We start from the raw sequence: 22,810 nt of genomic DNA on the forward strand, positions 1-22,810 counted from the left end.
ATTCCAAGGGCCCAAGGAGACATGAGTCTTGGCAGATGTTATTCAATCAAACAAAAGAGGAACATGTTATGGTTGAAATATGAAGTGTCTCCTACCTCCAGAACTCAAGTGTTGAATAGTTTGGTCCCCAAATGGCAGCGCTGTCTCTGTCTCTCTGTCTCCCTGTCTCTCTCTCTGTATGTGTGTGTGTCTCTCTCTCTTTCTCTCTCTCTCTCTCTCTCTCTGTCTCCCTGTCTCTCTGTCTCTCTCTCTGTATGTGTGTGTCCCTCTCTCTGTATGTGTGTGTGCTTCTGTCTCTGTCTCTCTGTCTCTCTCTCTCTCTGTGTATGTGTGTGTCCCTCTCTCTGTATGTGTGTGTGTCTCTGTCTCTCTCTGTCTCTCTCTCTGTCTCTCTGTCTCTCTCTCTGTCTCTCTCTCTCTCTCTCTCTCTCTGTGTGTGTGTGTGTGTGTATGTGTGTGTATGTGTGTGTGTAATGTGTGGCCTCACTGGAGGATGTAGGTCTCACTGAGTGTGCCTTGAAGGCTATATACCTCGTCTCAGTCTCCCCACACTGCCCCACTTCCTGTTTGACCTGAGGTGAACAGCCTCTTTCTGCTCAGTCCTATGACTCTGACCTTCCAGCCCACCAGGGTCCTGGCATTGAGGGAACTAAGCACCGTGACCTGAGCTAAACTTAACCTTTCCTCCTGACGTCACTCATGTTGAGCGTCTGGTCAGAGCGACTTAGCATCTGATTAAACAGAGCATGAGCCTGGAGTGTGCTGACTTGAGCAACTTGTGGGCGTCATCATCTGCGGGGACCCCAAGGCCCCAGACCTCCTAACAGAGAGCAAGAAGTCATGTCTCTATGGTTGTCTGAGATGTTGGAAGGAGGCAGTTTTAACAGCATGACTGGCACTGGCAGATCTGGTGACAGGGTCCGGGGGCTTCCAGATTCAGGGAAGTAGCTTTGGCTGGCATGTTGCTTAGCAACAGTGTGGAGATACTGTTCTTAGGCCATTGGGGCCTGAGGGTAGTAGTAGTGTTCAACTCCAAAGAGGGAACTCAAGGGTGGCCATGTAACTAGAAACACTTCATCTGGTCACACCCCTTCTTCTCATAGAGAGGGAAATTGAGACCCAAAGAGAGTCGAGGCTTTGCCTAAGTCCCCGTAGAATCTGGTCCAGTTGCAGCAAACTTGTAAGAGTTCAGAGACCATTGTTCTTGAGCCCACAGCCACGAGCCAGTAGGGACAACAACTCTATGTCTTGGCTGGGGATTAGGGCTCAGGAGTAACCAATGAAGGTTGCAGGGTCAGCTCGAGGTCAACTAACCCAAAGTCAAGGAATGCATTAGTGAAAGAAACCAGGGGTAGTATGTGACTATTTCTTGGGAACCTCTGAGGGTCAAGCTCTTGTTTTCCAAACTGAGGAATCAAATACAAAAAAAATGTGTGGGCAATGCAAATCCTGTTTCTTGTTACATGTATATCTCTGATAGACCACATAGTGCTACAGAGAAAGAGACAGTGAATCCTCATCATGTAGGAACCGCATCCTGCCATCCATGCCTTCTCTTTCCCAGGCAACCTTTGACTACAGCAACGAAATGAAGCAGAAAGGGAAATGCAGAATTCCCTCTTCAGACAGAGGAGTAACCACACACAGATGTGTAAAATCCCTGAAACCTCTTCATTCTATGCCACATGGTTCTGAAGACAAGAAAATGCTAAAAGCAAGTATGCTACGTTCTGGAAGGTGTTCATCTAGGCCTTCTGCCTTCCGATAGCGCAATCTTGACTTCTGGTTAACGTTCTTGTCAGCGCAAGACTTTGCTTTACTCACCACTCATGGATAGAGGGCTTCATCCTGGGGATCACAGTCATGTGCCAAAGGACAAGACATTTATGGCTACAGCATTGCCCTGTGTTCTCCCCATAGTTTTCTGTCTACCAAATATTCTTTAAATGATCCTTTTGAGAGGAGATAACCTGAATATCCACCTGCACACCAGCCTGAGCCATCACAGACAAGTTCTGTAACCCCCACATGGGAACGGTAGAAGCTTCAAAGAGGTGTTGCATGGCAGGCTCTCTGACCGTGGAGGGGAGGCCCTTGGCTGGTGGTACAATGAGCTTTGCTCTGTCAGGTGCTCTTTTTGTGACACACCACCTCATTCCAGCACCTATGCACCCAACCCATCACAGACCTGTGGTGCTTCAAATGCAAATGGCCCCCATAGACATAAAGAGTGGCATTATTGGAGGTGTGGCCTTGTTGGAGGAAGTGTGCCACTGGGGGTAGGCTTTGTGGTTTTAGAAGCTCAAGCCAGTATCGCTCTCTCTCTCTTCCTGCTGTTTGCTGAACCAAATGTAGAACTCTCAACTCCTTCTCTAGTACCATGTCTGCCTGCATGCTGCCATGCTTCCTGCCATGATGATAATGAACTACACCTCTGAACTGTAAGCCAGTCTCCAATTAGATGTTTTCCTTTATAAGCATTGTTGTGGTCATGGTGTCTCTACACAGCAATACAAGCCTAGCTAAGACAGGCCAGAACCTTCCAAACTATGAGTCAAAAATAACATCTTTCTGTTTTTAAGTTGGTTGTCTTAAGCAATGTGTTGAGTAATGACTAACATGGGGGGCAAATCTAGACCTCCCTAGGAAGAGAGTCTCAACAAGGCATTGTCCAGCCATGGCGGCTGTGGGCTTGTCTGTGGGGTACCTCTTGAGTACATAAAGGTGGGCAAACGTGCCCATAGTGGGGCAGTGCCACTCCCTAGACAGACTCCCTGTACATTGCATATGTGTAGAGAGGTGCTGAGCACTAACAAACATGAATGCACTCATTTCTCTGCTCTTGACTGTAGCTGTGACTACTTGCTTCAAACTCCTGCCTTAGCTTCCCTGCAGTCATGGACTTTAACCTGTAATGGTAAGCTAGATAAACCTTTCTCATTCAAAGTCACTATTGTCAGGAGATTTTACCACAGCAATAGAAACAAGACTAAAACAACAATTTCACTCTGAGCTAGGTTTCCTTTTCTCAGCCTCCTGCCCTGAGTCCTTCCTCTGTCATCTCATTCCCTAATCTGGGTCCCTATGCACTGAGAATATGGTTCCTGTACTCCAGTTGGTCACTAGGATGGCCCATCTTGGAGAAACTCATTGACAGGCCTGTAACATCAGGGCACTCAGGGCTTGAAGGGAGACAGCTCCTGCAAGGCAGCCACTCTGCATCCCTATACAGCCTCCCTCCAGGCTACAGTCTTACCATGTGTTTTCCTACATGTTTGGGTGGTCTCAAGGATGGGACTGCTTCCCACTGTAGCTGGTTTTCAGGCCTCTGTCTCTTGCTAAGTCTTCTAGCCTTGCCTTCAGATATAGGGAGAACATTCACACAATAGTCCTGTAAGTCCATTTGACTTCCATGCCTGGGGTCATCTCCTACCAGGCCCTGGAGCAGTGACAACTTTACGTTGTATCTTAGCATTCACAGGATGTAGAAGGCTCATGGCACAGGGGCCTCCCTCCAAGCCCCTGTGTGGTCATGGGCCTGAGGCCTGGATTTCCATTTCTAGAAGGGGGCTTCTATTAATAATACACACTAGCAACTCCAGAGGTAAACCTCACCTTGGAAGAAATTCATTGACATGTCCTTGGCAATGACAGCTAATTTTGTATTATGTGGGTTTATCTTTCAAGAATCATGACCACATATTGGCTTGGTGTCAGGATGTGGCTTAGTTTATGATTCTAGTTGTATGGGTATATATGTACCTGCTTTTCTATCTAATAATTTCTACTTACTCACAAAGGCTAGAATTTAATTTTCCTGTCACTCTGGTTTAGACATAATTTTCTCACTCCTCAGGGAACAGAGTTACCCAATTTGAATTTCATCTAAACTGCTTAGTTCAGTTGTGAGGAGGCCAAAACCATGCATGGGAGTCTGTCTGTCTGTCTGCCTGCTTGCCTGTCTTTCTCCCTCTTTCTCCTTCTCTCTCTCTGCCTCTCTCTCTCTCTCTCTCTCTCTCTCTCTCTCTCTCTCTCTCCTTCCCTCTTTCTCCCTCCCTCAGTCTCTCATTTGTTCCTACACCTGCTCAGTTTTCATCATGCAGGAATATCTGGAGCCATGCACACACTAGCCGCTCATATCTGTTGGCTTTTAACCTAGTGGTGATGGAACCTATTGGCAGAGTTCTTGTTCTGCTCTTTAACCCAAAATGAGATTCTTGAGGCCATGCAGTTGGCTCCAGGATCTCACAGACACACAGAACAAGAAGGGATAATGTATGAGTCTAGAATACTAGTCATGGCCTTCCCTTAGTCATTTCCCTTCCCTGGAAACCCTTTGAAAAATGGTTAATGCCCGGTTTGACTCCACAAGGGCTCCCCAGGTCATGAATAGCCTCCTTCCTCTTCCTTCTCTGTAGATATGATGAGGGCACAGCTAGTTCTCTCTTTCTCCTGTTTCAGTTACCTCTGGCCCCATCTCCTTACTCTAGATGCTCCTACGAGGTCTGCGAGAGCTTGGTTGAGATGTTAAAACCTCTGTGGAACTCTGGCCTATGTAACTGGAGGGCTCCTGTTTCTGTCCTTCACCCAGGCCTCAGGTCATGTTTTCCTGCAGGAAAGGCTGCACAGGGTCAGGGCATTATGACAAGTAGAGGGGACCCCTTTTCATACCAGATGTGTGCTAAGTAGGTACCTGGTACATTCTATTGGGCCAGCTTCATCATCTGGAGTGCTCAATGCCATCCTAATTCCTACCCTCAAAGACCATCCTTCATCTGGGTACCTCTCTCCTCCCCGCTAAGCCCACATTTCCTTGCAGGTGTCAGGCCCTCATGACAGCCTTCAGACTGGAAATGAAGTGTCGAGATCTTCTGTCCTTCAAAGCAAGGCTTTCAGCTGCCTTGTTTATGGGATTCTCTGAGCCACCTTTGGGCTGTGCACACATAAAATATGTAGCAGGAAACTGCTGTCCTTGTGTTCTTTCGTTCTGTCTAATTTCAATTCCCTGTCAGGTCTCCTTAAATTGATTGCTCAGGACAGCTGTCTGGGGAAAACTATGGTGTTCCCTCCTCCTGGGAGGGTAATTCCAGATGGTCCCTGGCTTGCTGTCATTTCCTTATGGGGAGGCCACATGGGTGGGGATTCTCAGCCATTTATCCCTCAGCATCCTGATTTCTCTCTGGCCTAGAGAGCTCCTCCTGGGCTTGGCTCTGCCCTAAAGGCTTCGGTAGGTGGCAAAGCTCTCACAGACTGGACTTCCCTGAGATAGGTAATCTCCTGAGGCCTTGGGCTGGGCACTGTCACTGTGAGTTGATTGTGGTCCTAGAAGCAATCCATCTGGTGGCTGAGATCGCATGCTGCAGAGGCATGGCTGCTGAGTGAACACAGGGTATGGGGATGAAGGGTCAGGACTGAAAGCTTATCTATACTTGGAGGGTGCAGGTGACCTCCCTGGAGGGGACCCTGGGCACCAGTGTGGAGCTGAGTCACTCCCTAAGATGTGAAAGCTCTCCATCGACAACAAGTGCTATGACTTTGGTGGGGTGGGGTCTGAATTTAAGAACCCAAGGCCAGTCCCTGACTTCTGAGTGGGGATGATGCCTGAATCGGGAACCCATGGAAACTATGAAAACCAGCATTCTGCAGAGTCACCTCCAGCTGGGAGGGTCTGTCAGAGGGACAGGGTCTTGTGTAGGTGCGTGCAGGGTAGACTTGTGAAGATGGAGGTTAACCTCGTCCTGGGAAGAAGAAAGTAGAAGCCCCCTCCTCATATCCAGAATCCTCAGTGTGAACCTCTTTTCCTCTGAGTAATTAAAAATATATTACATTTATGGACGCACGTGTGGGTGCCTATGTGGAGGTCAGAGGGCAGCTTGTGGGGGTTGGTGGCTCTCTCCTTCTCCCATGCAGGTCCCAGGGACCTAACTCAGATCATTAGGCTTGGTGGTAAGTGCCTTTAGCAACTGAGCCATCTAAGAAGTTGTCAACCTTGTAGGCCATCTGAGAATGGACCTAATTCTACTCTAGTTATAGCCAACAGCTAATGCTCATCAGCCAGGTTTGTATCATGGGTCTTAGGACAAGATGGTGAGGTCCAAACCCAGCGTTTCTCAGTTCTGTGATGTAGGAGGCAATCAATCTGAACCGCTTTCCTTTCAGTCTGTAAACTGAGGATAAGACTAGTTTGGAAGGAAAGAATTTGGCGGTTCACCTCTAACCCTTTTCCTTCCCACCTCAGAACGGTACTGACTAGCAGGAAGGCAAGAGAGCATCCTGTAGGTTCAGTGCTGATAGTGGGAGGCCCCTGGGCTAGTATCAGTAGGTAGCCCAGGGGGCCCACAGGAGAGGTCAGGGGCTGCTCTTGGTTATCAGTGGTAGGAGACATGGAGGTCTTTGTGCTCACAGGAGTGTTAACCAGGAATGTTAAACAGGAGGGGTTGTCCCTTCAGAGGGAGAGATATATAACCTGTTTTCTGCCCAGAAGGCTGGGAAGGGAGGTGATTAATGGCTTGCTGACCTCGGTACTGTCTGTATGGCCAGGCCTCATGAGCTCCCACAGATTTTAATGTTTATTTCAGTCAGTTTACAGCTATCTTCTCTCTGTCTCCAGACCCTTACCATGAAGCTTGTTTATAATAAGCCTGCTGTATCGGTTATCTACATAATCCGTAGAACCTATCTTTATGGATGATGTAACTTGTACTTTACAAGAGTTTTGATGTAACCATAGGATTGTGTTAATCATCACCAAGAAATGTTTTCCCAAATTGTGCTGTGCTTAAATATACCTGAAATAAACCACCCGGTGTCAGACTCTTGAAGTTTGGACGAACACTGGTTACTGAGTCCTGTTGAATGGGACTTGCTTCTTGCCTTATGTGCATTGACACTCTGCTGGGCGTGGTGCTTGCAGAGACCCCCACAGTCAATGTGAAATGAAGTGACATCCTGTGTAAGTGACTGGACAACAGCTGCCTGTCTCTCCCGGAGGCCTCATGTGCTACCTCAGGAGCACCCTCAGATGGCAGGGAAAGGCTGGGCAGCTATCTTGGCGAACTAATTACATTCCCACGGTATTTTTGTGAGAGTCTAAGCGTTTAGACACAAGGCCTCGCACACTGTATGCTCTCTGTAGATGCTGCTGTCCATACCTCCAATCTGCAGGTTTCTGCAGCTTGTACTGGTGTTTATCCTCCTGGCAGTTCACTACCCTGCCAGGTAGGTACCTGTCTTAGTTAGGGTTTCTATTGCTGTGATAAAACACCATGATCAAAAGCAACTTGGGGAGGACAGTATTAATTTCAACTTATAGATCTAAGGCCACATTCTATCACTGAGAGAAGTCAGGACAGGAACCTGGAGGCAGGAGTTGATGCAGAGACCATGGAGGAGTGCTGCTTACTGGCTTGCTCCTTATGGTTTGCTCAGCCTGCTTCCTTATAGCACCCAAGACCAGCATCCCACGGGAGGCCATACCCACAGTGGGATGGGTTCTCCCACACCAATTATCAATCAAGAAAATACACCATGGGGGCTTATCTACAGGTCAATGTGGTGGAGGGCATTTTCTCAATTGAGATCCCCTCTTCCAAAATGACTCTACTTGTGTCAAGTGAACATAAATCTAGCCTGCACAATGCCTCCCTTGTCTTCCAGCCATTCTGAATACCCCACCTTCATGGTGTGGGTGTATGTGTATGTGTTGGTGTGCCCGGTGTTTCCCTGACCATTTCATGCCCCCCCACCATCTTATCACAGTTCCTTGATAGTTGGGATGGGGACAAAAGCTTTCCATCCAACAGTCACAAATAGGCACCAACATAGTGATTGAAAGTAAGTAACACTAGATGAGACAGAAGTTTAATTCCGTTTGTTTTGCTAAAACCTAACAGGCAGGTGTCACCAAGACTGACTTATGAGATCCTGGGATCACCTTGCACACCAGGCAATATATGACTGACTAAGCCCTGGCCCCACAATTTTGTCTTTCCAACAAGATAGAGAAAAAGCAAAGTAAGGCTGTGAACATTCTCTCAGGGAGAGAGTGTGCAACCATGTTGGATGGTGCCCTACCTCTTAACACCAGTCTGAGGGAGGCTCTAGCTGGACACGGTCACAAGACCAGGAAAATGGCAAGGCTTTCAAAAACACTACATCTTACAGAAGGGAAACTGAAGCACAACAAGATGAACAAACTTTCCCTGTTGCTGCCCGGCTAGGGAATGGTAGAACTGTGTTCACTGAGATTCTGCCCAACCTGGCTATAGTCAACAGGCACTGTGCAATCTGGTAGGTAGGGGCTGGGTCTGCAGCTGGGGAGTTCCCCTGCTACCAAGTGACAGTGACCTTCCTTAGACCTGCCAGGACTCTGTGGGAGTTTCTCTCAAGCTCTTTCAGTGCAGCTGATCAGCAGTGACTCATCCATCCTAGACACCATCATCAGTGAACTTCCCCACTACCCTGCACCTTCTCCAAGACACAGGTGTAACTTGATTATCTTTGATTCCTCACCAGGCGGTCCTAAGCCTGGCACACATCACCCCAGGTTCATCATTATTGGGCTATTGGCCATTACCATCGGCAGGTATGTCAGTTAGCATGCATCTGCCCTTGTGGGCAGAATGAAGGCAGCCTACTGCATTTTAGTAAGGTATAAAGCTGGGGCACACCCTTACCCCCACACCATTAGGCTTTGCTCTTCCTGAGCCCTAAGTCCCCCACCAGTGAAGGAGATATCTGAGCCCCACCCAATCCCCCAGGCCAGGCACGATGCAAGAGGGTGTCCTACCTGGGCCACTGCAGAATGAGGCGATGACGGCCAAGATGCACACAATGCTTAGGTAAGGCACCCAGGGGGCTTTGTCCTGCAGGAGAAGGTAAATGTGAACTGGCTAGGAACAGCAAGATGTCCATGCACCTGTGTTTTTCCTGACTCCGCCTGTGTGATTGGCCATTTCATATCCCTAAGCTTCCATTGCTGCAAATGGCAACCATCAGCCATTCTGCCCTCTGATTTCCCAGACGTGGGATGCAAGGAGACGATGCTTTGCAGAATCCCGCAGGCCCCAGGATGTAGGAAATGGTAAGGAAGTGTACAAGTAACAGCAATCGAATGCTTTGTTCTAAGCAAATCATAGGGGGAAATGGTCGGGTATTGCCACATTGAAATTCTCCCCGTTGTCATCCTTACCATGCAAAGTACTGGGTTTACACTCCTGCCTTCCCATGAGTGTGCAGAGCTAACTCACTCATGGAACATCCAGAGGACCTGTCGCTCACCTACAGGCAGGTGTTGAGGGAGCTCTGAGGTCCTGTTGGGTAGGACTTAGACCAGGGGGTTGCCTGAGGCAGAAGAAAGACTCCAGAGCAGCTTCCTCTCCCTCTCTCAGAACCTCAGAGGGCCAAGGACACTGCATAGCCACCCAGTCCAGAACGACTGTACGTCTGGATATGGGGAAATACTAGCTCTTGCAGCACACTGTTCCCCAAGGAGGAGCCAGCTCAGCACCACCTCTGAGGGACAGGCTTCTGACGTCACCATACTACTCTTGCCTTGTTCTGGGACTGTTTGGAACGTTAGGATATCTGACTGATGACCACGACGCCCAACGTTAAATGTTAAAATTTATTCCTAAAAATAATACCAAGACTTATCAGTTCAGTCAGTGCTTGATGAATGCAAGTTGCTCTGAGCAGGGGAGGGAGCAGAAGGGACAGATGTGGGGCTGGTAATCGAGACCCTGGTGTCCAATCCCACCTCTGCCATCATCCTGCTGCAAAACTCTGGTCATTTTTTTTATGATTTGGATTTTCCCTACATAAAAGGAAGCAATCTTTGGCTGGAGAAATGGCTCAGCGGTTAAGGGTACTTGCTACTCTTGCAGAGGACCCAGGTTTGTTCCCAGCACCTACCTAGTGATTCACAACCACATTTAACTCTAGTTTTAGGGGATCTGACACCCTCTCTGCCCTTAGCAGGCACCAGTTACACATGTGGTGAACAGACATACATGCAGGGGAAAACACCCATATGCATAAAAGAAAACAGTAAGTTTTTAAAAAGAGACACCCTGAATTTTGTCTGGATAGTGGATATTATTGTTCCTCCACATAAATACCTATGCATGCTCCTGGATTGCCCACCCCACCACCCATGCACGCTCCTGGATTGCCCACCCCACCGCCCATGCATGCTCCTGGATCACCTACCCTATGGGCCCATGCATGCTCCTGGATCACCTACCCTATGGGCCCATGCATGCTCCTGGATTGCTCACTCCACAGGCTGTCCATCAGTCCTCACAGCATCCCAGGCTAAGAGGACAATTTGCCCTTGTAGAGCTAAGACCCAAGAGGAGCCAGCAGAGTGGTAAGTGAAAAAGCCAGGATTCCAAGTCAAGGAAGTCAGGTGACAGGGAGGTCACTGAGAAGTCACCTGGCAGGCAGTGCCCAGCTCCCCTTGCCGGGAGGTGATTACTGGAGGGATACCTTAGGGGCATCTAACATAATCCCCTCACTCCAAAGATAGGTAGTTTGAGAGTCAGGGAAGGGAAACTTCCTGCTCATTACAACACAGCTCATCTGCGGGATTGACAGGGCCAGAGGTTGGGTTTCTTGTCTCCAAGTTCCAGGAACCACCAGTATACTGAAAAGGAAGCTCCTTGGGAGAGACGTCTTACAGGAGAGATCTATTGAGAGGATGAGCCCACAAGCCAAAGGCTCCAAAGTGATGAAGCCAGAACTAGCTCCCTGGTGATCCCCCCGAAGAGTGACAGGCACAATGTCTCACCTGCAGGGTCAGGGTCACAGTGAGGGTCCCAAAGAAGAGGGCCATCAGCCCAAAGCCGCCAATGAGGAGAGGTCTCCGTCCTAGGCGCTCGATAACCAGGCCCTGGTGTGAGAGAGAGAAAGAAGTAGTGGACACAGTTATTTCACGTTGAGCCCAATAACAAGGGACCACGATCCTGGGAACTGATGGTGGGCGGCCATGGAAGATTGTGGAAGGCTATGAAAGGCTACAAAAGGCTGTGGAAGACCATGGAAGGCCTTGGAAGGCTGGTTTCACACAGAGGGTGTGATCCAGGAGGACCACCTTATACTGATGCAGCTTTGGAAGTGTCCTTGGTCTCCTCCCACTGGCACTTCTGTCTGTCACCAAGGTGGGTAAAGACAATGACTCTATTCTATAATGACCATAGGCCACTGCCAGAGTCAGGCAGACTTGGACTGATATCCTGGCTCTACCACTTTGCAGCTATGTGGACTTCCGCTTGTGACTTCAGGTCCTAAAGTCTGTGACAGGGACAGGAACACCAATACCTCACCCACTCCACCCCAAGGCATCTAAGAGGCTGAATGGGTTAAATAAGGCACTGCTTGCTGTCTACATTGGGTGTCTTCCCTTCCCCACTACCACTGTTTCATAAGAAAAGAACATCATGGGTCAGAGAGATGAAATAACCTGGAAGAGGTCACGCAGCAGGAAGTGAGAAGGCCAGGAACTGGACCCAAGGTGTTGTCAAGACTCACGGTTGAGCTAGTCAGGGAGAGGGCCAGCTCGGGCAAAGGCTTGAAGGTGGACAGATTCCTATTGAGGGTGCCACCTCCTCTCCTTCTCTCACGGTCTTTTTTCTAGTATTCTCTGCCCCCCATCCCAACACACACACACACACAGAAAAGTTTGTAGTATTTGTTTTCTGAATCTGGCTTATTTTGTTTGAATAAATATCTAAAGTTCCAACGACTTTCCTGCAAATGTCATGATTTCCATTTTCTTTATGGCTGAACAATACTCCATTGTGTACATGTACCACATTTTCTTTCTCCATTCATCTGTTGGAAATGTCCCATTTCCTGGCTACTGTGAATGGAGCAGCGAGAAGCATGGGGTAAGCAGGTATCTGTGGTAGACAAGCTTAGAGTCCTTGGAGGAAGGGGATTTTAAGTGGGGTGAGAGAGAAAGGGGGTAGCAGAATTCCTATGACAAGGAAGCAAAAGGGGATTCAAAGAGGATGGGAATCAACAGGAACAAATAACATGAAAAAATGCCACAATAAAACCCACACTAAGTTCAAACACCACATCAATCAATCAATCAATCAATCAATCAAAACTATCTGCTTTGAGGTGAGCAAAGTGGTGACAATGTGGAGGATCATGAAGACAGAGCATGTGGCCTCCTGCCTGGCAGCTTCAGGTGATCAGAAGAGAGACAAGTCCCAGAAACCTTGGGGTCTTTGCCATGAAGTTTCACAGCAGGGAGTCTGTGTCCTGATTCCCAGTAGCCAGGTGATGGAAAGCTTCCTGGGAGGTGGGCCTTCCCCCAGATGAATAGGGGCTTCCGTCTTAGCATACAGCATGTGGCCAAGTCACCCATGTATGACATTGCCCGGACAGGAGAGGCCGTTAGTGCACGGTCAGGGACTGGAGGCAGTTGAAAATACCCTGACTGGTTGGATGGGCTTTTTCCTGCAGCCTCAGGCCTTCCACACTTCGCCTCCTGGGAACCTGACCCAAGAAAATAGGGCAACAAAGCTATTCAGAGGTGAATGGGCTTAAAGATGGCCTGACTTGGGCTCAAGTCTGCCTCTCAGCCTTCCTTGCAGGAAGAACGGATGACTAAGTGACTGCACTTCTCTGAGCCTGAGCCTCCCCACCTCGGAAGTGTGGATGGTAGCATCTCTGCAGGGAAGCTTTGAGGTGAGAGGAAAGGAATGCTGGACCTGAACTCAACTCAGGAGCAGCAGGGCCTACCCAGCACAGCAGAAACTGCAGTGTGACTGTTGGTCTGAGAAAGGCCTGGGTGGCTGCTCCCATTCCTGTCTCTAAGTGGCCCCGTGGCCTTGAACATGGAGCCCTTTCAGGACTTCTTTTTGTGCAGCCATGGAATTAGTCTAGGAGACAGAAGCGGGGGTCATTCTGAGCCCCCCCCTTGTTCTAGGCGCTTCACTGAGCACATTTCAAGTACTAATCATTTAACCCCCACAAATACTCCCATGAAATGAGCCTTTTTGTCTGCTTACACAGGTGAAACAAAACAAAACAAAAAAACGAGTCAAGGGACGTTGGGACTTGTCCAAGGCACACAGCTGATAAGGGCTGAAGCAAGGATGCCTGCAGAATCTTTTCTGGTTCTGAAGGTGTTAAGTTTCCCAAAGTGGAAACAGGCAGAGCCCCCAGTTTGCCACAGCGCACTGCCCCATCTTCATGTCCGATTGCTGAACACACAGAGCACGGTGCTCTCCTTCCTCCCTGTCCTCCCCCAGAAACCCTCACATCACTGTTTCTCCAGAATCCAGAAGCACCCCTGGCTGCCGTGGGGCCCTTTCTGCTGATGGAGTGAGCAAGGCAGATATGCAGTGTGCATGGGAGGGCAGTGAAGGCAGAGAGGAGAGGGGTAGTGAACTCACTTTGTGGGAGATGTGGAGGGGTGTGCGGGCCAGGGACGGTCATGGAAGAAGAAAGAGCAGAACCTTGTGGGGAAAGAGGGTGGAGAGAGGCCATAAGAAGGAGAGGGAAAGGAAAAGGGAGGGAGACAGAGGGAGGGGGAGGAAGGGGAAAGGGAGAGTTCCTAGGCCTTCAAAAGCCTGACCCCACCAAAGAGGAGGCACTAAGAGGGTCACAGTCCTGAGCATCGGGAATAGGGAACTGGGTCCTAGAGACAAGAGCAAGTCAGAACTACCAGGGTCAAAGGCCCAGAACAGTCCCAGACGCCCCCCTCCCCCAGGCCACAGGGTGAGCTAGCAGAAAGGACACAGACATGGATGTGTGCGCCTCCACTTCAATGCGCTTCTGAAACTTGTATGCTTCCTCCTCACCAGGACTCCGTCTGTAAGACCAACATACCATGACCTAAGCTGTAAAGTAAATGCCAGAGCATCTGGGTAGTAAATATCTTGGAATTAAAATATTTTCTGTTAGTTTTGGATAGGTTTGGAAATCCTCAGCATATAATTTTAAATAAAATCAATAAAGGTAAGACTAGAAAATAGAGTTACTGTATAAACAGAAATTCTGCCTGCTGAGCCCCAAGTCCGTTTGTGTGCATGTGTGTGTGTGTGTGTGTGTGTGTGTGTGTGTGTGTGTGTGTGCAGGCTTGCCTGTTGAGGCCAGCAAGTCACCCTGGGCCATTCCTCAGGTGTTGCCCACATTTTTTTTCTTTTTTATGTGAGACAGGCTCGCTGCTCTGATGGGGCTCACTGGTTATTTTAGGTTTGCTGCCTGTGAATCTCCAGAGAACTATGCCCCGGCCTCCCAGCACTGGGATTCTAAGCTTGAACTTAGCTCCTTTTTATCTGGGTTCTGGGGAATGAACTTGGATCTTCGGACTTGCACAGGAATCTCTTCACCAAGTGATTTATTTCCCCAGCTCCCTGGCATTTCCTGTGTCCTATCATGGGTCATTTCCAGCACCCAGCCTAGCAAATTTCTATAACCATTGCAAATGTCACTAAATTCTAACGTACGGAAGCCCCCCCCCCCCCCCCCCCCCCCCGTGACTGGTCCTGAGAGTTTCCAGGCGAACAGAAGCTGAAGGCTGGAGGAAAGAGGACTTTGTCTCCTCAGTATCTCAGAGGAGCTGAGCTAGAGTCCCTGGTGACACCGAAATCAGTACAGAGGTTGCCAGGGACAAGCTTTGGAGTCGCACAGGGGACCAGGTCACAGTGGGATCCGCGTATTACATTGTTGTACTGATTCTGACGAGTGGAACAGCCGTGCTGAGGTTAGCGTGTCGCACTGAGTCTCAGTGGGCTGAACCTCCTTATGCTGTGAACCCAGGATTAAGATGTGTTGCCCTCGGATGTGACAATGTTACATTCCACACAGAGATGGATGTGTGCTGTTTATTGATATTCATGTTTTCCAACATTATGAAATGCAGGGCCCTGGGCTAGGGTGTGAGGGAAGCTTCTTGAAGTGAGCCAACCACAGGGTCCACATTTGAAAGCGTGCCCTCAAATGCAAGCTAGCTGAGGAGTGATATTTACCGTATGACATCAATATTCAGGGCCTTTTTTGGGGAGGAGACATGCTTTCTCCCAGGTCATTGCAGAAGCAGGAAGTCGAGTCAGAATGAAGCTGGAACGTGCTCCTTGCACAGGAAATGACAGAGCTCAGAAGGTCTAGGAAGGCCCTGAGGAGCTTTCAGAGAGACGGAGTGAGGCGACAGACCTCCCACTACCAGTCCTGCCAGTCCAGGTCACCAGTGTGATCCCCCATCCAAGCCCAGCAGAAGCTCAGCCTGTCTTAGGGAATCAGAGTGGCTGGATATTCCTGCTCCAGACTAAAGCTGCCAGGGAAGACACTAACTCAAGATGAGCAGCTGCTCTTCAGGGTTACTGATGTCAGCTATGAACCAACTACCAGACTTCTGGTGCTCCAAGAAGACCCTCTCGGGACCCTGAGCTGTAAGGTCCCCTCTGCAGTCACTGTCTCTCCCACAGTGTGCTGGGACCTTTGAGCAGAGAGCAGTGGCAATATGTTTCTGCTTAGGATTTTAAAAATCAACTTTGTTGGGTTACAGTTTTGTTCAATGAAATGTCCTTATTTAATTCTGCAGCCTAATATAATCTCAAGAAATTTACATTATCTATTACCTATTACCACAGGTGCAATATAGAAAATGCCCACCGCCAACAAGGTCTCCTCATGTCCCTTCTCTCAGCCGCAGGCAGCCCCTGATCCACCTTCTAGCACCGGGTTTAGAGTCACCAGTTTTAGAATTTCACACAGATCTTTGTAAATTTTTTGAGACCTGTCTTGTTTGTGATATGCATGAATCATTCTTTTTCATGGTTGACCAACAGCCCACTGGGTGGATAGACCACACACCTGTTGATGGACATGGTTGCTTCTGGATTTGGTCTCTCATATACAAAGCTGTTATGAACACCAGTATATGAGTCTCTATGTAGACATGGGTCTTATTTCTCTTGGGTAAATACTTGTGAGTCGAATGGTGAGTGGGTGGATAATTGTGAAAAATATTCTCTGAAGGGGCAATGACTTTAAACTTCTACCAGCGGTGTGACAGTTCCCATTGCTCCATTTCCTTGGCAACACTTGGAATTGTCAGGATTTAAATTTTGTCTGTCCTTGGGGTGAATGACAGAATCTTTTTATTGATTGATTGATTGATTTTTATTGAGCCCTACATTTTTCTCTTCTCACCTCCCTGCCTCTCCCCTTCCCTTCAACCCTCTCCCAAAGTCCCCTTGCTCCCAATTTACTCTGTCTTAGAATGACAGGATCTTAAAGTTCACTGTAACTTCCCTGATCATACTGAGAACTTTTTCTTGTACTTTTTGGTCTTTGAGAATCTTCCTTGCTAAAGATCTGTTCAAATATTTTCCGAGTGCAGTTTTTCTTGAATTCTCAGGGTTCTTTACATATTCAGGAACGAGCTCCCTGTCAGATGTTTACACAGTCTTCCAGTCTGTGGGTCACCTTTTCATTTGCTCAGCAACCATCTTTTCAATAGCCACAGTTTTACATTCTCATGAAATCCAAATTATTAATTGTGCATCTAATCTAAGAAACCCATTTTGTAAAAATTTCTGCTATATGCCCTTCCTGGTGTACTAAATTGCTTTTCTTTGATTTTTAGATGCATACTGCATTTCAATGTGATTTTTTTGTACATATTGTGATAAGAGATCCTGGTGGATGAGTACATGGTGCGGGGGAGGGCCAATACTCTAGTAGCCTGTTCCACAATTTGGTCCTTCAAACTCCCCACCCCTGACAGTAACCTCTCACCCCTGATCTACAAGCAAGCCCCCAAACTCACTGGTTCCCCGGGATGAATTTTTGTGTAGTTGTTCGTTGTTGGGGCCTTACAAGGATGGGGTAGATATTGTTTACATCTCTCCAGAGAAAGAATTCTTCCCATATTTGTCAAATGCCCATTTGATCCTGACTCTTTGTACATCTTTATCCCCACCCAGCCACGCCCGACTGCCTGCTCTACACAGCCCTGACTCTGGAAGTCTGGGAACAGGGAATGAGACAGTGCGGGCTGAGCTCCCACAGGGAAGTCCAGGCAGATGGACATTTGCTTGGAGATTTCTGTTTAAATGACAAATGTGTGTGAGACCCATTCATGTGTCTACAGCAGAAGTGTGAGGGACAAGGCATCAGCTCTGCAATCATTTCATTCCTGGGGGGTGGGGTGGATGGGGTGGGGCGAGGCATGGTCCCTAAGAGGAATAAGCTAAAACAGGCTTAGGACATTTCAACCAAAATGCAAAAGCATTTTGGGCCCAACCGGGATATTAACCCCATGGCACTTTTCAGTGGCTTCTGGAGGACTAGGTGCAACATTCCTCAAGCATGTCAGGCAGGCAAGAGTCAGAAGCCTGGGAATCAGAATTGGAAAGACTCGGTCTGGGATGGGCAGAGTGCAGAGTGGCTTCTAAGACCAAAATCTTGCCTTCATGCAGGGATGAACTCTTACAGGGCAAGGCGGACGCTGAAACAGTCAGATCTGCAGGAGCTAAGCACCTTGTCCAGTTCTAACTCTTAGAACCGTCCGGCTCAGAGGCGGTTGCCAAGCAGCTGCTCAGGAAGTGGGGCGGGGCCAAGACATCTGGCTGGTTCTGTTTTACCTGATGGGGTGTCTTCTCTGCTGAGTTTTTCTACATTTTGTTCTGTGATCTAGGTCTCAATCTCAAACAAGCAACAGTGGTTGCAATAGTTTCCAGAACAGCAATAATAGTGTGTTACAGACAGAAGGGCTCAGACAGCAGGGCTGTTCCTCATCTGTCTCAGCTGCAACTGCAAGATCAAGGTCCTGGCAGAGCCTTACTCCCTGTGAGGGTGCAGGGGAGGATCTTCCCAGCCCCACCCCTGCCTTCTGAGGGTCTTCTCCAGCCCCACCCCTGCCTTCTGAGGGTCTTCCCCAGCCCCACCCCTGCCTTCTGAGGGTCTTCCCCAGCCCAACCCCTGCCTTCTGAGGGTCTTCCCGAGCCCCACTCCTGCATTCTGAGGGTCTGTCGCAGCCCTACCCCTGCCTTCTGAGCCCAACTTTTAAAAGCAAAGTCCCTGACTCTTACCAGAGGCCGAGCTGGCTCCCTATGGCTTTGGGTTCATACAACCCCAGTTCCCCAGTCCCTTGCCTACACCATAGCCTCACACGTGAATGACACTCCCTGGAAGTTCACTTATCTGAACAACACAGCTAAAAGCCCAAAGAACCAGCCTGGAAAAGCCAGCTGTTCTGCTTGATGGCAATTTTTTACAGCCACCAAGCTGCTGAGGGATGGCCGCTGCCCAAATTAACCATAGATCAAAAGAACGAGCGTGTCTTTCCGGCTCGGTGTTATTATACCTCAGAGCCACTTTAGTAGACTGTCAAAAATCTCAGCAAAGGGAGTGGAAAAAATAAGCCAGGTGCCCTTTTATTGATAGGAAATTACCCTGAAGGGCTGGATGAAGTTGTCTGAGTGGCCCTGACAATCAGGTCACACAAACTTTGGAAAGAGCAGAGGACTTGCTGAATGTTGAGTTTGGGGGAGGAGAAGGAGCTGCCATAGGCTTTGATTTCTGTTTCCATGACAACCCTTTCTTGCAGTGTTAAAGTAGCTTGTTGTTACTTTAACATGTAGCTTAAACCAACTCGAAGGTAACAGTTCATGGTTTGGATATCCAGGGGTCCAGAACAGGTCTCACAGGATAAACCCACAGTGGAGACCCTGGGGAGGAAAAGACTGGTTTTCCCAGTTCCCAGAAGCTTCCTGGGTTCTACGCCCCCATTCCAAGCAACAGCAGTGCCCTTTTATGCCTCACATCCTGACCTCTGACCTTTTATCACTTCAAAGGTCCATTGCCTGCCCAGATAGGCCCAGGGGACCGCCACAGCTCAAGTCCTCACTTCCACCTGTGACATTCCCTCTGACAGCATCTCACGGCCTATGACTTCAGACCTGCGCATCTTTGGGACCCATTAATTTCACCTGCCACAGACGGCAAGGGTTAAAAGTTGATTTTATAAATGTGCAGATTCGTTCAGAGGTGTATGGTAATTTCCCTAAGCATAGCCGGCTGGTAAGTGGATGCTCTGGATGGGATGTAGAGCTGTCCAGTTCTGAAGCTTAAACTCTTGGGTAATATTGTATCCTTCTCGAGTCTTTGATGGAGTTGAAGAATAGATAGTTATAGTTATAGTTTTCCTTAGTTACGATAAAGATAAAATAGATGTAAATATTGTAACTGTAATTCTCGGTTGATAACTGTTTTGTTATATGTAATTTTACTATGTTAAAGCCTTCCTCTTTTTTTTTTGTTTAAACAGAAAAAGGGGAAATAATAGAGGAAGGTCATTGGTTAATAAAGAAACTGCTTGGCCTGATAGGTTAGAACATAGGTGAGTGGAGTAAACAGAACAGAATGCTGGGAGGAAGAGGAAGTGAGACAGATGCCATGCCACTTCTCTCCTCTTAAACTCAAGAGCACACACACACACACACATACACACACACACATACACACACACACACGCACACACACACACACATGTGCAAGCACTCACACAGAATCCCTGCTATGTTCTTCTCTGCCAGGACACAAGGACGTGAACCATAGCCTCACTTCAGGTGACAGGGCGTGCCTTAATCTGCACACATAGAATGGTGGGCACCTGCTGAGCATGCACCATCCTCCAGCCCTGCCAGTCACTTAATGTCATCTGTTTACTCCCCAATCCATGAGGCAGGAATGTGTCCTTATAGAAATGGAGAAAGTGAACCACAGGAACATCATACAATTTGCTTAGAGAGTCACCTGTGTCAGGAGAAGCAGAGCTGGCATGGGAACTCAGATCATTCGTGTTCTGAGTAGAGATGCCAAAATCCCCACCCCACAGATGGAAGCTTAGAAAGGAAATGGAACACAGGCTTTGGAGGACCGATACAGCCTTCATCACCAAAGCAAACTCTCATATATACTGGTTACATGATGAACCCCATTAAAGCTGCCGAATCAATACTAGGAGGGAAGTTAGTCTGCACCAGCGCTGTTAGAAAAGCAGGACCCAGTGGGATGTAGACAAAGCCACTGCCTCCTAGGAACAGAGAAAGCTGTACACAGTGTAGAGATGAGCGGACATTTTCCCAAGCCATTCAAACAGAGGGAATCTCTTCATTCTTTTAAGTTTTCCTGGGTTTTTAAAAATGTACCTCCCTAAGTTGGTGTTGGTTTCTGATAGCAACAATCCCCAATCCCCCCAAAAGAACCCAAACTCCAAGTCCTCTTCTGCTTCTTCTGCTGTCTCCATCCCAGACTGACTGATTTCTGTTGATCAAGGTCAGAATTAGTAGTGGGATTGGAGCAGCCTATAGCTAGAGATGGCTTTGGTGATGCTCACAGGTGGTAGAGCACTGAAAGGTTTTCCCCTTTAACAAAGAGCAGATCAGATCCTTGTTAAGAAGTAGCTTGTTAGAACGCTCCGGAAGGCAAGGAGAAAAACTGAGTCTACCGAAAAGTGGGCAGTGGGATAGGGAATCAGCCTGCTGTGCTGACATCACCCTTGTCATGGAGATCAATGGGGCAGACTGAACACCTGAGCATCTCCTTCAAGGTCAGAACCCACACTCTGCCATGTCAGAGATGTCAGTCCATCCCGCTTTCATTCTGAAGCCTCTCAGGGGCACTGTGTGCCTACAGAGTGAAGCATTGACCACACTCCTACGAGATCACAAATGTGAGCACTTCCTTAAGAGAGAAGCAGCGATGGCTCAGAGAAGCTGAGCACACTGCCCCACACCACACAGCCAGAGCTAGGATTCATTTGTTTTCATTGGAGATGCAAGGAAAGGAGATACAGTGAGCAAGAGCCCAGGTGGGTGGAGACTCATGGAGTCTGAGCCTGTCCCAAAGCCAGACAGGGTCCTGTGACAAGGCCCACCCTCGTGTGACAAACCCTGTTAGTTCCCCTGGGTGCCTGTGTGTCATTTAGCCCCTGGGGCATTCTCAGGAGCCCTCAGTGACTTACAGAGAAGATGGCAGCTAGGGTCTCAGTTCCACCGGTGCTCAGCGTGATGTATGGGATCTTGTCCTGAGGGATCCCAGATTCCCCAAAGATGCTATTGGTATAGAACCAGATCTGTAATACAGAAGAAAAGACATGTTATCCAGAGACCTCAGCCTCCTCCCTCAGTTAGAATAAGGTGAGAGGATCTCTCTACACAGTGCCATTGAGTCCAGACTCAGAGCTGAGCTGTGCCGTGTGGCCATGTGGCTTCCCCTCTTCTTCACTGAAAGACTTCTGTGTTCCTGGGAGTGATGTCTGCCCACCAGAGACATTGTTTCCTAGACTGCCATGCAGTTAGGAGGATAGCAACAGAAATCTCGGTGGGGCTGGCGGAGGCTTCTTATTCTACTTACATTTATTTACATGTAACCAGTGTGTGTATCAGGGGAAGGGATGTCAGAAGAAAAGTTGTAGGAGTCTCTTTCCACCATGTGGAATCCAGGGATTGAATGCAGGTGGTAGTAAGAACCTTTAGAGAATGAGCCATCTCACTGGCAGCTTTCCTCTCCCTCCTGCCCAACCCCATTTTCTTCCTCCTCTTCTTTTAAAGAAACTTTATCAAAGAGGCGCACTCTCAAGTTTATTTTATTTTATTTTATTCTGCCCACTTTCCTTTCTGTGGTCAAGGCTGGCGAACATGATGGTTGGAGCCTCAGTAGTCCTCTCGAATCAGTAACTAACCTTGGATAAGCATGCTCTGTGAGGATCAAAAACTGTTTCTACTCCACAAAACATTTTACTCTCACCCACTAGGAACTGCCCATGGTGGATCTACCACAGTATATACGGTACACACGATGCTCCTGAGGTCTGGGTAACTGCCATGGTGGATTTACAACAGTACATACGGTATACACGATGCTCTTGAGGTCTGGGTAACTGCCATGGTGGATTTACAACAGTACATACGGTACACACAATGCTCCTGAGGTCTGGGTAACTGCTATGGTGGATCTACCACAGTATATACAGTACACACGATGCTCCTGGGGTCTGTGTAACTGTACATGTACAGTCAGGTCCAAAGGAAACTCCTACCCCCCGAGCCCCCAAAGGCAATTCCAATATCCAGAAATGAGTTCAACCTGGACTCTAGGAGGTTCTCTGACTGTTAGATAAAAGCCAGCATTGCTCAGGAGCTTGGTTTACATCTACCAGAGGGAATCATTTCCCACACCCCTGGTATAGGGGACATATGGCAACCTGAGGTGCCTAACATCACATCAAAGCCCATGCTGGCCTCTAGGCTCCCTTAGTATTCCAAGTTCCTCTTACACGCTTTAAGATCCTTGCTAGCGTTCTGTCCTTCTCACCCCCGCCCCAACCTCACCAGTCACTCTTTCACTCCCTCTTATTCTTTCTCTCTGCTCCATTTTCTATCTCTTGCTATCCTGTTATCTCTACTGCTCTTGTCCAGTTTCCTGCTGCCCTAGCCCTGGTCATATCCAGTCAACTTCTTTGCTCTGCTCTGGACTCTTCCAGAGGTCTCTGGCTGTTCTCCCCCCCCCCCTCCTACAGTAAAAACCTTTGATCATATCATGGACTTGTCAGCAGTTTCTTCACTGGGTCCCTTCACATACAAAAACATCGGGACGGCGACAGCTCTTGGCAGAGCCATGGATGCTCACAGCTCAGGCTCAACACTGGCTATGCTGCTCTGATGCCTGTGTGAGGAAGCCCTTGTTTCTAATCTATCTTGTTACAAACAGTTGTTTGAGAAGCTTGTACCCAGCAGCTGGGTAGGTTTGCAGTGATAGGTAATTCTACACAAGGCCTCATGAA

The 22,810-nt window shown here is 48.4% G+C and overlaps 1 protein-coding gene across 1 annotated transcript in view; it reads right to left on the reverse strand.

Annotated features, from left to right (window-relative positions):
* Positions 1-22,810, reverse strand: part of Slc2a9 (solute carrier family 2 member 9) — a 119,940-nt gene that overhangs the window by 27,115 nt on the left and 70,015 nt on the right. Inside the window, exons 8-10 of the mRNA XM_041636279.1 lie at positions 20,990-21,100; positions 10,790-10,891; positions 8,789-8,864 (exon numbers count right to left, since the gene is read on the reverse strand). Coding sequence (XP_041492213.1) covers positions 8,789-8,864; positions 10,790-10,891; positions 20,990-21,100 — 289 coding nt within the window. The remainder of the gene's footprint in view (positions 1-8,788; positions 8,865-10,789; positions 10,892-20,989; positions 21,101-22,810) is intronic.

The sequence above is a fragment of the Microtus oregoni genome, unplaced genomic scaffold, assembly GCF_018167655.1.
Source record: "Microtus oregoni isolate MIOR12 unplaced genomic scaffold, Mior012 000049F_ref0000343, whole genome shotgun sequence".
Lineage (NCBI taxonomy): Eukaryota > Metazoa > Chordata > Mammalia > Rodentia > Cricetidae > Microtus > Microtus oregoni.